Source organism: Physeter macrocephalus, chromosome 14 (genome assembly GCF_002837175.3).
Source record: "Physeter macrocephalus isolate SW-GA chromosome 14, ASM283717v5, whole genome shotgun sequence".
Lineage (NCBI taxonomy): Eukaryota > Metazoa > Chordata > Mammalia > Artiodactyla > Physeteridae > Physeter > Physeter macrocephalus.
Window position 1 is genome coordinate 44,144,410 of NC_041227.1, and position 12,654 is coordinate 44,157,063.

General features: G+C 53.9%; 1 protein-coding gene across 2 annotated transcripts in view; it reads left to right on the forward strand.

Moving 5' to 3' along the window:
* The window catches only part of RALGAPA2 (Ral GTPase activating protein catalytic subunit alpha 2), a 285,791-nt gene extending 274,062 nt beyond the window's left edge, over positions 1 to 11,729 (forward strand). For both annotated transcript variants that reach the window (XM_055090829.1, XM_007100224.4), the window contains 2 exons: positions 5,230 to 5,263; positions 8,001 to 11,729. In XM_055090829.1, coding sequence (XP_054946804.1) covers positions 5,230 to 5,237 — 8 coding nt within the window. In that variant the 3' untranslated portion in view covers positions 5,238 to 5,263; positions 8,001 to 11,729. The remainder of the gene's footprint in view (positions 1 to 5,229; positions 5,264 to 8,000) is intronic.
* Positions 11,730 to 12,654: the final 925 nt, after the last annotated feature.

A 12,654-nucleotide genomic window follows, 5' to 3' on the forward strand; every position in this document is an offset into this window, starting at 1 on the left:
CACTCCTCATCGCGGTGCGCGGGCCTCTCACTGTCGCGGCCTCTCTTGTTGCGGAGCACAGGCTCCAGACGCGCAGGCTCAGTAGTTGTGGCTCACGGGCCTAGTTCCTCCGCGGCATGTGGGATCTTCCCGGACCGGGGCACGAACCCGTGTCCCCTGCATCGGCAGGCAGACTCTCAACCACTGCGCCACCAGGGAAGCCCCTGGACAGTAATTCTTTACATCCCCGTGGGGATTTGCAGCTTCCTGCACGTACTCCCCACCGTCTGCCCTCAGCAGAGCAAGAGTGAGCCCTTTGGCAGTTTGGAGCTGTTCTCAGCCTTGGGTGTTTTTTGTTGTGTCAAGGCCGGGGTCACGGCTTAAGTTTCTCCCAAACGAGACTCATCACCCACCTCGAAAGGACCCCTGCTTGTGGGGAACACGCTCACAGAAGTGAAAAGCAGGGTGCGGGGAGGAGCCCTGCCTTAGTGGCAAAGGCAAAATGTTCCTCCCCACAGGCAGAAAGGACGATCTCGGAGGCTTTATGGTCTATACAGGGTGTAAGGTGGCAAATGCACCCCCTCTTCGGCACGGATAACTGAGAAATCCGACTGAAAGCTAACCAAAGTATTTCCTACGTTAGAAGCGGGCAGCGCAGGAAGACTTCACGTGTAGAAAACATCTTAGCTGTGGGCTAAAGCAGCTTCCTTCACATCTGAAGACCAAAGGACAGCTTTTATCCGTAGGACCCAGACAGCCCACTGCACCTTTACTGCTTCCTCAGACCAATACGGAGAACTCACCGTCCTCCCACGAGTCACCACAGGCGTAACCGCTGTGTTTCCTGGAGCTGTTGATTACTGGGGAATTTAAAAACCAGTGCCCAGCAGCACACAGAATCCCGGTGTAATCCCGCCTCGCCGCCCAAGGCCACTCCTGAGTTTTTATGAAACAGACGAAGTTAGAATAAAGCTGGGAGACAACCTTGCAGGGAGAGCAGTGTGTCACCCGAGGGGCAGCGCCGTTTGCTTTGCTTTGAGGATGGTTCGCGGTGTGTGGCGGGGCTTGGGAGGACCCTGGCTGGGGCTCCTGCTGAACGCCACAGCTGCCCCCAGCCCCCTGCCTCCCTGGGTCCCATGGGGGATTTCTCCCTAGAACTTGGAGCCACTTCTGTCATTTCCCTCTTGGAAAGGCTCTGGCAGTAGTGGTGCCCAGGCCAACTTCTATTCTTTTTTTGTCATTTTTGAAAAACAACGTTATTGAAATATAATTTGTATACCATGCAATTCATCCATTTAAAGTATGCTACTCAGTGTTTTTAGTACATTCACAAAGTTGTGCAACCATCACCACAGTCTAATTTTAGAACCTTTTTATCCCTCCTGAAAAACAAAAACATAAACCCACTAGTAGTCAATCCCCATATTCCCCCCACCCCCAGCCCTAAGCAGCCACTAGTCCACTTTCTGTCTGCCTGGATCTGCCTATTCTGGGCGTTCCGTGTACATGGAATCAGACAGTGCGTGGACTTTACTGACTGGCTTCTTTCACTTAGCACGTTCTCAAGGGTCATCCACGTTGTAGCCTGTATCAGTATTTTACATGTTTTTGTTGCCAGATAATATTCCATTGTAAAGGGCAGACCACACTTTGGTTCCATTCATCATGTGGCGGACATTTGGGCTATTTCCATTTTTTAGCTATTGTGAATATTGCTGCTATAAACATTTCTGTACTGTTTTTCCATTTTGAGATGTGAATAATTCAATCTGGTAAAATGAGCAGTCTCTCCATGGCCGGGATGGACTGAGATCTCCGTGTTCACCCTCTGTGAGCTAGCAGGAGGGTCTGGAAACATCTTTCTCCACGAGGGCCTAACAAGACATTAATTTTCAATGTTTAGTTAAATTCAGTCATAGATGCATAAATGTACATTATAGTCATGGAAGGGGAAAAGAAAAATGCCAGACAAGCGTTTTCAAGAACGTTCCACCCGCTGGCCAGGCCCCCGCACAGGTGGGCGGGCACAAGGCACGCACTTTCTCTGCCCGTCTGTCTCTCGGTCCAGCTGCCCTAGCTTTCTGCTTCAGAACCCAAGTTGATGGGCCAGACCAACGACCAAAAAGAGGAAGCCGAGCCCAGAGCCAGGTCCCAGGCCAGGACACAGCCCCTTCTGCTGGGTTGGAAATTCTGGAAGCCATCCTTGGGCCATTTGGAAATGGTAATTAGGCTGGCTAGTGCCCACTGGCCTTGGGTTGCCAGTGTTGAGTTGAGTGTGTAGGCGCACCCCGTCTACTGCTGCACCTGTTCCTGGTCCTCAGAGCCATTCCAAGGGGTCTGAATGGCCCAGACAGCTCTCTGATCTCCCGCTCGGTCCGCCTTCCTGCTGGGAGGGTATTTAACGCTCGCCTAAAGCTGGAACCCCAGCCCACTGTTTCTCTCCCTCACCATGGCAGCTCTCAAAACCATTCCCTTCGCTAATTATCCTGAACCAGCTCATCATTTCCCACACTGACGGCTCAGTAACAAGGACCCAGGGAGAGCAGCCACTTTTCTTCTCTGACCCGGCCCAGCATTATCCCAGGGGACAGTCCTGGACGGCAGCCTTGCCTCGGAGATAAGACGCCTGGTGCAAATCCTTTTGTTCTTTTGCCCTCCGGTGAGTACAGCTAGAGAAAACAGGCCACAGAAAGGCCCACTGGTTCTCGGAAAGCCTCCGACGGAGCTGCGTAGAGCACAGCAAATCTCCAACCAAGACGGTGGTTTCCTGTGTCTCTTGAAACCCTTGTGGATATCCAGGTGTCAAAGGAGTCTCACAAGGCCCAAGAAGTAGGACATCTTTCTCTAAAAGCGACTTCTGGAGTCTCCAGACGCCCGCTCTGTGTCTGAGCCGCTGAGTGAGCGCAGTTGGCCCGTTGGCATCCAAGTTACTCCTGAAGGGTCTCCCCAGGGGCGTCTCGCTCAGCTGCTCTCACATGTGAGCGGGGCCGACTCCTGATTGCCAGCACCGCTCACGTGTAAGAAAACTCTGAATTTAAGATGCATATTAACCAGACAATCAGTGTTTCTCCACCTTTTATCCTTCCTGCCGCACCAGGGAGGCTTCTAAGACATTTTTAATTTCCTAATTTGTCTCCTCCCCTGAAACACCACAGAAATACCGTTTACCTGTATATTCTCTGTACTTCTATCTGCGCTTTATACAAATAAAGAGTAAGCTATTTTTGCCCCCCAATGGCATGCCGTTAACTTCGCCGCCAAAGCTTCCAAAGGCAGGGGTTTCATCTGCTCTGTTCACCACTGTCACCTGGAGCCTAGAACAGTACCTGGCACATACCAGGCACCCGGCTGATGAAATAATTAGGGTTTGTGTCTCCCATGCCCCTGGGCGTCACGCAGCTCCAAGCACCGTGGTCTCTTCTGGTGTCTCCACCACTGCCCACGGTGGTGGGTACCTCCTGCTGACCCCCAAGGAGGCGTCAGGAAGCTGACAGCCTGCTCCTCTGTGCCACGCACAGGGGCCCCGCCCTTTGGTAGCACTGTCTGTTTGTCAAGGGCAAGTGACATTTGAGCCCCATGGAATAATTACGGCAGCCCCCAACTGCCTCTGTTTTTGCATCTCCTTAACTCGCCCATGGATTGGCAGTTCCTGAGACATTCTGTCTGGTCCAGCACAGCACACCGGGCTGCATCTGGGGACACACCGGGAGAAGGGCAGGCTGTCTTCATCAGCAATTACAAACAAGCCCTCCATTGTCAGACGCACCATCTGTTTGCTTGCTTCCACCAATCGGGTGCCTGTACGCCCAGCATCACCAGGGCCGAGGGACTGCAGGGGAGGAGGACCGAGAAGCCCCTTCGTGGGGAGAGGGTCAGCAGCCCAGGGCCCTGGGAAGCCCAGCCCCTCCACTGGAGGAAGACCCACCCAGAGATGTCCCACGATTGCCGTCTTCCAGGAGCACATGGTGCATTGGGGGAAGACAGGCAATCTAGATCATTGCGCTGTCTAAAGGTCCCTCGGAAAACATACCAGTCCAGCACCAGGAAGCAACACTGCCCGAGAACTTCCTGTGCCCCTAGAGCTCGATCACCGTGTAGAGAAGGAGCCGTTAACAGTGGCTAGAAATCAAGTAAGGCAGAGAAGCCTAGTGCATCATCGCGATCGGTTATTTATCCTGAAGTTCCCAACCCCACATAATTTTGGGGGGTGGGGAGGAGTGAAATTTTCATTGATAGATTGTACAATACAGCTTCAGAGAAGCCCAGATTTCTTCCGGAGAGCCCCACCTAAGATCTGTCGGTGGTCCCTCCTCCGACGGCATCCGTCTTAGAAACTGGCCCTGGTCACCGTGCCTGCCTTGCTGGCGAGGTCAGCAGACAATCCAAGTTTACAACGGCGGCCGGACAGACAGCAGGCCGTGTCATCGATAAATGTCCTTTGTCCAGATATGATGGTGGTCTAATGACACTGAATTCAGGAGCATTGTGGCGGTTAGGGAGAGGAGCTGTCACCTGACGCGGAAAGAGGCTGCGTTTGCTAAAGAAACCCACGTGGGAAATAGGATGGCCGTGGTGAGGGGGGAGTTGGGGTAGTTAAGAAAAACTATCACAAGGCACGAAAGAGCTCAGAGCCTCTCTGGGGTCTGGTAGGACTGCTGGGCTCCTGCTGCTCTGTGCGCGAGGGTCCGATGTCGCCTCTGCAGCCACACTCTGCACAGCATACTGCGTGCTTCCCCCCTGAGGACTGTCACATCGCAGGTGCCACGCGTACTGAACTAACACACTGCGTACCACTCAAAACCTGTAAAATGAAACTTGGAGACATGTAAACTTGTACACTGAGAGGGTGTCAGTTATTTTTTCAAGGCATCCATAGAATTCCCACTGCTGGTCTTGAAAACTCTTCTCTTTGACTGTACCTTAGACCAAATATTTAGGAGACATCAGGCAGCAGGGACAGGATACCAAGGTCAATGCCACCCAGTGTCTGTGGGGCTCCCAAGAGCATCTGTCACACATCCTGGGAGAGCTAACGTTACCTTCGTTTCACACCTATCTGGGTGACACCAGCTAGAATTCTGTCCTGCCGAGGGACTTGTAGGGGAATTTCCAATTCGTAATGATCTCTGAAACGGCAAGAACACTCAGGCCGCCCGGGAATAAACGTATTTTTAGCACTGTGCTCATATCAAGTTGGGCTGTGCGTGTGCCAGGCTTGCATTCACTTCATTTTATGTTCTTTCCTTTCAGATACGTAAAGGCCTCAGCGCAGTCTTTGTACAAGGTAAGACTGACACTTTAGCGGATTTGCCAACCACCCTGCTCATTCACTAACCCATCTCCCTCCATGGCTGACTCAATGCTGAGATGCCCCACAGGTTCCTGCCTCCTGCTCCTCCAAAGGGGCTCTGCCCTGCGTGTCTGCGCTGCTGCCCTCCCCGGAAACCCAGCCAGGCCTTTCTTCGGCCCCTGTACTCCGGGTGGAATCCAACACCAACACCTGCCATCCCAGAAAATGTCTTTGTCACCCGCCCTTTTGTGTGCGCGGCCTCAGGGAGCCAGTGGGCCCGGGGCCGCCCCCTTTTTTGTCGCCGAGCCAGGAGGAGCAGGGTCTTGAGATGGGCCGATAAGACACAGCACGTGCGGGCTGGCCTTTGACCGCTGGCCTTAATGGGGCCTCCGAGGCCTGGGCTGGGGAGGGCAAGTCGTCCCGGGTCTGCTGAATGGAACAGCTGGGAAAGGAAGAGCAGACAAAAGCTGGGGGATCTCAGAGGGTGGAGAACCCCGGGATTGCTGTGGTTTAGGACCCAGAGGGCAGGCCAGCCACGGCAGGTGTGACCTCCGGGCGCCTCCCCTTTCTGCCCCGGTCTGGGGTCCAGGCGCTTCCTGTGTGCCCCGATGGATGGCAGACACCCCGCAGCAGTGCTGCAGAAAAGCCTCTCGGGGTGGCCTGGGCTGTACCCACTCATGGGCTCACAGGTGGAAGGGAGACCAGATGATGAGGAAGATGATGGCGCAGGTCAGGGAGCGAGGTGTCAGTTATCAACCGCGTCACCCACAGTGGAGCCGCAGCACAGACGCCGTCACTGCCTGAGTAGATGTGGAGGGGGAAGTTAGGGTCTAGATCTCTTGGTTTAGCTGAAGCACCGCCCGCCTCCCGCAGGCAGGGCCACTGCCACCGGCGGCTGACCCTCCAACCCAGCTGCCCTTTCTTAGCCCCTCAGCCACGGAATTGCCCCAACCCCGGGCTCACTGGGGCCTGCCCCAAGGGCGACACGAGCCCCAAAGCCCAGGTGCCCGTATCGGCCGGGCAGAACAGCTGTACAGTCCCCTCCAGCAGTGGGGATTCATGCAAAAGCCTTTATCTGCTGGGACCCCGTATCCACACGTGTCCTCTTGCTCCTCCACAAAGGTGGCCAAGTGGGGCTCCAGTGTCCTTTGAACAGACCCCCGGCTTCCAGCACGAGGAAAGGCCGGGCGGGGGCGGCGGCTGTCAGCAGCCAGGAGTGGAATCGCCCCCTTTGCGGCCGGCCTGCTCGGTCCGCAGCTGCCGCCTCCCCATCAATCACGGGGTGCAGTGGGCACGACAGGAGCCAGGGGACGGGCCAACGGAAAGGTGGGGACTGGAGGAATGCCGGGGGCGTGCAAGGCAGGCTCCTGCTCGGGCGTGACCTTCCCGGGGCCCCCGGTGGTGGGTCCACTGCCCTCAGATGCACGAAGGCCGCTTTGCTCTAAGAGCTTCGCAGCTCGTCAAAGTTGGCATCACCCTGGCCGCCCGCCACGCTGCAGTGCAGGACCGAGAGGGGCCCCCTCCTGCCTCCCTAGTAGGGGTGGAGGGTTAAATGTTTCCCTTCTGGGCCAGAGGTACTCTCACTTAATATCAGGTCTTTGAACATCACTTTATCTCTTTCATTTACTTGCTATTTTGGGGGAAGGGGGTCCCTCTCCCAATCAATCTGATTACAAAGTGGGTGGGGTGGTGCCTAGTTAATAACGTGAAGTCTTACATCATTCGAAGTGAAGGTATTCAAACTGGAATCATACCTGGGATTCAGTCAGGGCTGTTCGCCCTGCAGCCCGCTCCCCTGGACTACATGCTGATGCGATGCCCATCTCTGGCCCCAGGGTGATGGGACGATGTAACCAACACCGTCTCTTCCTCGGATGGCAGCCCAGCTCTGCTGCTTTTAGCGAAAGCAGCCTGTTTCCAAAGACGAAAACAGCAGGAGGGAGACCCACAACTCTTCTCTCTGCCCCACCTTCCTGGGACCGGAGGGAGGAGACAGAAGCCCGGGCTGGGGGACCTCAAGGAGCTGAATTTCGGAACAGCACCGGGGAAGGTGGTCTCCTTGGGTCCAGGCGTGTTTGCAGCTATTGATTCCAGAGGCTCTCCCTGGAAACAATGAGGTCAGGTCCGAAAATGACAGAAGATGCTGTCTGTGAATAAGGTCACTGCGTAAATTAATTTCAAAGGCCAGTAATGATAGAAATGGCAGAAGCCAAAGCCCCAGAAGTGAAGGATGTCGGGAGAAGGTTAGAAAGCCTGCTTTTGAGGAAGCTGGGGCGCAGCCCAGCAGGGTTTAAAAATAGGTTATTAGGAGGGTGACGAGACGGTCCTCCCTCGAAGCACTGCCCAGAGGACCTGCCTCAGCAGCAGCGGCCCGGTGTTGCAGCAGCGGGCGCCTGGGTTCCTCCAAGCAGCCCTGGGAACTAGGGGTGTGGCGGGCACGCAGACTTCAGCTTCATTCCTTTTTCCCTCTGGAGCTAAACAGCTGTAGGCGCTTCTGGACACATTCAATTAGTCCTGACCTCCTGTCTCAGACCCCTTGGGGAATAATCGAGTTGTAACTCCTGGTGTAAAGTATCAGCATGTAGATCCGTGTAAATAATAACGCCGACCAATCCACAAGCGACCCCTGAAGTTTTTCTTGCTCTTTCATTGACTCTGGGCAGTGCTGCTCTATTGGCTCCCCCCGTTCCCCACACTGTCATTAGTGCCTTTTCTTCATTCTTTATTGCAGATTGGACGGTAAGGCCCAGTGAATTTCAAAAAGATTCATAGCTTCATTTGTGCTGCAGGAAAGTCCAGAGCAAAGACTGGGAAGAAAGACCTTGGTCTGTGGGTCCATTCAGCAAACACCCCTGCACGCACAGCTCCGGGCGGGGGTCCAGCCCTCTTCCAGGGGCCGTGGCACATCCACCCTCCAACCTGTGCCCACGTGGGCCTCCCTCTGCTTCCTTCCACCAGGCTGAGCCTCCTGCAGGGCGCCTCTCGGGGAGGGGGAGACGGCTGAGAGTCCCCCACTTCCCCACCAGAACCCCCAAACCCAGACTCCGGGAACATCGCTGCCCTGCTGGTACCCTCAGCCAGTCTCCCCGTTCACCGTCTTCTGAAGTTGCAGAGGAATCCCACCGAAATGCTGTGGATCGGACTTTCAGACTAGGCGGTGGCATCTCAGGAACCTTGGGCTTCGAAAGAAGAAAAGAAAAAGTCGCCAACAACTGGAGACTCGCCCGCTGTCACGCGGCGCCGGCGGGGCTGCCCCTAGCAGAGGAAAAAGGAGAAGGTTCCGGGCTTTCCGGGAGGGCGGGGGGGCAGCCGACTCTGTCCCCCGGCCGTTTATAAACCCATCATGTCTCACCGAGGGGCCGGCCAAATGCCTGCCAGGTTGTTGGAGGAATGTTCCTGCCTTGATTTTTCTCATTCTTCTTCTGTTAGGATTTATGGTTAGTCCAAAATTTCATCATCATGGAAATTGGCTTTCCCTAGAGTCTCGAGCCCGGGGGAAGTTTTACCTCCGTTGCTGTGTGTATTCCACCTGGCTCCTGATGCCTGCTAACTGGGGAGAGGTTTCCTGCCCCTGGCCCTGCTGGAGGCCCTCCAGATGATGACGGTGAAGCTTCTATCACAGAGCACTCAGGTGATTCTAGAAACACAGGGTCCTGTCCCTGCAAAGCTCCCTTCCAGGCACCTCCAAAGGCTTTGCCCTGTGGTGCCCTGCCGGCAGGGGCCTCACACACGTTTCCTGACACACAGAGGTTTAGGGTGACAGATCCCGAGCAGAGGGTGTGTGATCCCTACTTTGTACCCATTTGCCTCCCCAAGGAAGGCCTGTTGCATCTTTTTTTAAAAAAAAAAAGAAAGAAAGAAAGCCCCACCTTCCATCTGTGCTTGCCGGGCGCTCTTGCTGGGGTCGGGGTGTTGGGTGCAGGCCCTCTCTGCTTGTCATCTAGGCCCTCGGGCCATCTGCAGAGTAAGCCCGGGGCTCAGAACACGGAGCCGCCAGCTAAGGGCTTAGAAAGGTCTCTGCGCAGGTGCTTCCCCGCCCTCCCCTGCCCTCCGCCTCTCCACTCTTGCCCTCACCTGTGCACACCCCCAGCCTGCCTTGGCCACCTTCCTGCTGAGCCCACTTTCCCGCAGAGCTGCCGTTTTTCCTGACCACCCAGGTCCAGGTGGCTGGGCTGGTACCCGACGTTGGCAGGAGAGGTGGGCAGACCCAGGAGCCAGCCTTGGTGTGGGGACAGTGGAGAAAGGCTTTCCTGGAAGGCGGGGACTTCTAATTCTCGAGGGAGCCTGTTCTTCTGTTTTACAGAGGATTGCAGGTAGGACTTGAGGCCAGGCCCACAGAAAGGGGCAGCTCGAGCACCGTTGGGACCCGAGAGAACCAGGTTCATTCCAAACAGAAGCAGCGCTCCGGGCTGGCCTGTAAACGGGGCCGATTTGTTGCCTGATTGGGGGCTTAGTGGCAACATAAAGGGTGACTGGAAGTGACAGCCTTTTCTGCTGTGTTAGCAGCTGTCATGATTCTTATCTTCCCGGGCACCCCCTCCCCGACTTTTTTTTTTTTTTTTTTTGCGGTACGCGGGCCTCTCACTGTTGTGGCCTCTCCCGTTGCGGAGCACAGGCTCCGGACGCGCAGGCTCGGCGGCCATGGCTCACGGGCCCAGCCTCTCCGCGGCACGTGGGATCTTCCCGGACCGGGACAGGAACCCGCATCCCCTGCGTCGGCAGGCGGACTCTCAACCACTGCGCCACCAGGGAAGCCCCCCTCCCCGAATTTAAGTGATGTGGGCTGTCTGCTTGGTGTGCTTTGGCCCACGTGGCTCTGGACTCGGCCTCTTGCCGTTGCTCCACGTGGTACTTCGTTCCTGCGGGAAGGGCATCGCGTGCTCCTGGGCTCCCGAGTGCCACGTAAGCTCTAGCTTCTGGGAGAATGTGTCACCTTCAGGCTCTAGAATACCCCTGTTGCAGAATTCTTGGATTTAGTCAGTGTCAGGATTCAGAATCATATTGAACCCCCGCCCGCCGGACTCCTGCACCATGATTCCATTTCATCTCCAGGAACCAGTCCTGACCTGGAGTGGGACATCCGGTTGTAGGCAGCAAATAGGTAGACCTTCCTACAATCCCTAATGATTTTTGGCAGCCCCATGACCCTAGAGGACAGCCAGAAGCTTTATGGCTCTTCGCAGTAACAGCTGTGGTTTGGAGATTTGGAACCGGGAGACAGGAACTCTAGCGACCAGTTTTGCTCGCACTCACACGCGCTTGAATCGTTCTTGTTATTTGGGGTGGAAAATTGAAATGATCGCTTTTTTTTTTTTTTTTTCACTTAGAAAAGCAAATATTGAGCTTCTGTAATAAATGCCTTTCAGCAAAATTGCCGAGGGTCACTCATCCAGTGGGGACCCCACCTGAGTCACAGTGCTGACTCGTCACATTAGTAGGTCAGCCGTCTGTAAACAAAAGTGGCCCTAAGTGGCCCAAAATAGATAAGACTTGCTGGCTTCCAGGCAGGGCCAGGCCAGTCCCCTCACTTCTCTGCACACTGATTTCCATCTGAAGCAAAGATGTTGTTCTATAGTCTCACTGGGTAGGTTTTTGTACTTAAAAAAATAGTAATTCCACAAAATGATGACATTTTAAATGGTAAAACCTTAAGTAGACAGCATTGAGGACTTGTAGCTCGGGTAAGCGACTGTCACAGCGTCTTCCTGCGGTTAAGGCTGCAGTTCCCAACGGCCACTAGGAAGGAGGGGGTTTCAGCCTTGACCCTGTGAGAGAGGCTGGCTTATGGGACCTTAGCCTTACCAACAAGATCATGTGGATCGGTAGACAATGCAAATCACGTCTTCCTGACCTTCCTCAGGTGTGACCACCCGTGCTTCATTTACTGTCATATCTGTATCATCTGGAGGTTTGAAGGATGCTTTCATGTTTACTGTGATGTCCTAGATGTAACTGTGCTACCTTCATAGCTACTGAAGGGGAATGTCCACATCCGAAGGGAAATTCAGCAGGAAACAACCACGTTTTAGTTGCACTAGTACCTATGTATGACATACACATTAAGTGAATGTTTTCTTATGTTTTCTGGTCTACAATATTTAGTACATGTAAATGAGGATGAAATTTGATAAACATGGTAAATTAAGTTATAGGGTGTCATTTGATTTCTATCTTGCTCTCTCTTGTTATTTAATTTTCCTGATGCACCACATCTGGGCTTATACCTCCATCGGTGTAGACTTTGCCTGTAACCCACTTGGCAGGCATGGTGCCCCGTGGTGAGGGGTGACCCTCGCCCAGAGAAGCACACGGCTCACCGATGGCCACTACCTGACTCTCCAGTTTGCCCTCTGTCTTTAATTCTGATTTACTGTGACGACTTAATAAAGTAGAAACACGGTATTCATGTGCCACATGGTTCTCTTATTTTCATTATAGTTTGTAGGAAAATAAAGTTTATCCTGGCATCTAACAAAAGATGGTTTACATTTTTATCAGATGAAGTTGTTCAAAAGCATTTTTTTGAACCAAAGCCTTAATATGTATCCAAAATGGTAGCCAGTATGGATACAGGGAGGTTTGCCAATGTATTCATGTAAAAATTGACCTCTCAGTTCATACCCTGGAATGCCAAGACCAAGCATCATTGATCTCCTATATCCACGTCCCTCCTGTTTTCGTGATTAAATAGCCGGGTGTGTATCAAAGCCCACAGTGAGCCCCAACCTGGGCTCCTGTCTCTCCAGGGCAGCCTCTGCACCAGCCACCCTTCCAGAGGTCTGGAGTCCCTGACCCTGCTGAGCGAGAGGCCAGCTTTGAGGGTTTGTCTTGCGAAGAAGTGGTAGGCAGGACGTAATAACGCCTCCTGTGGGTGTGCTGAAGCCCGGTTATGGCCCCAACTCAGGACCCCAGCCACATTTGGACCAGCTGGCCAGGTGGCCCCTGCCAGCATCCTGAGCTACTCCCATGTTCTGGACAGCAGGGAACTTCCAGGACATTAGACAGTCAAGCTTTGTAAAAAGCATCCATTCGTCCATCTGCAAATATTTGTTGAGTACCTATTACTTACAAGACATTTAGTGACCTCCAACAGGGATCCAGCTGCCTTCCTGGGAGCCGAGTAGAGCCTGAATCCATTTGGCTTTTTTTAGCTTTTGACTGTTAGCAAGAGCTCGCTTGAAGGTATGTTGTGCCTTTAACACTTGGTCCCTCATAAAAGGAAGCTGGATGATTTTATTCGTTACAGAGGCTTCGTAAGATGCTGAGTCCTACCCAGCCCCCCACCTAGATTCCGATCATCAGGTCTCGGTAGAAACCATCGCGTCTGTTTTTTTCCAGTCCCCCAAGCATTCTGATCCTGCAGAAGGATTGGGGCTGAGGCGCTT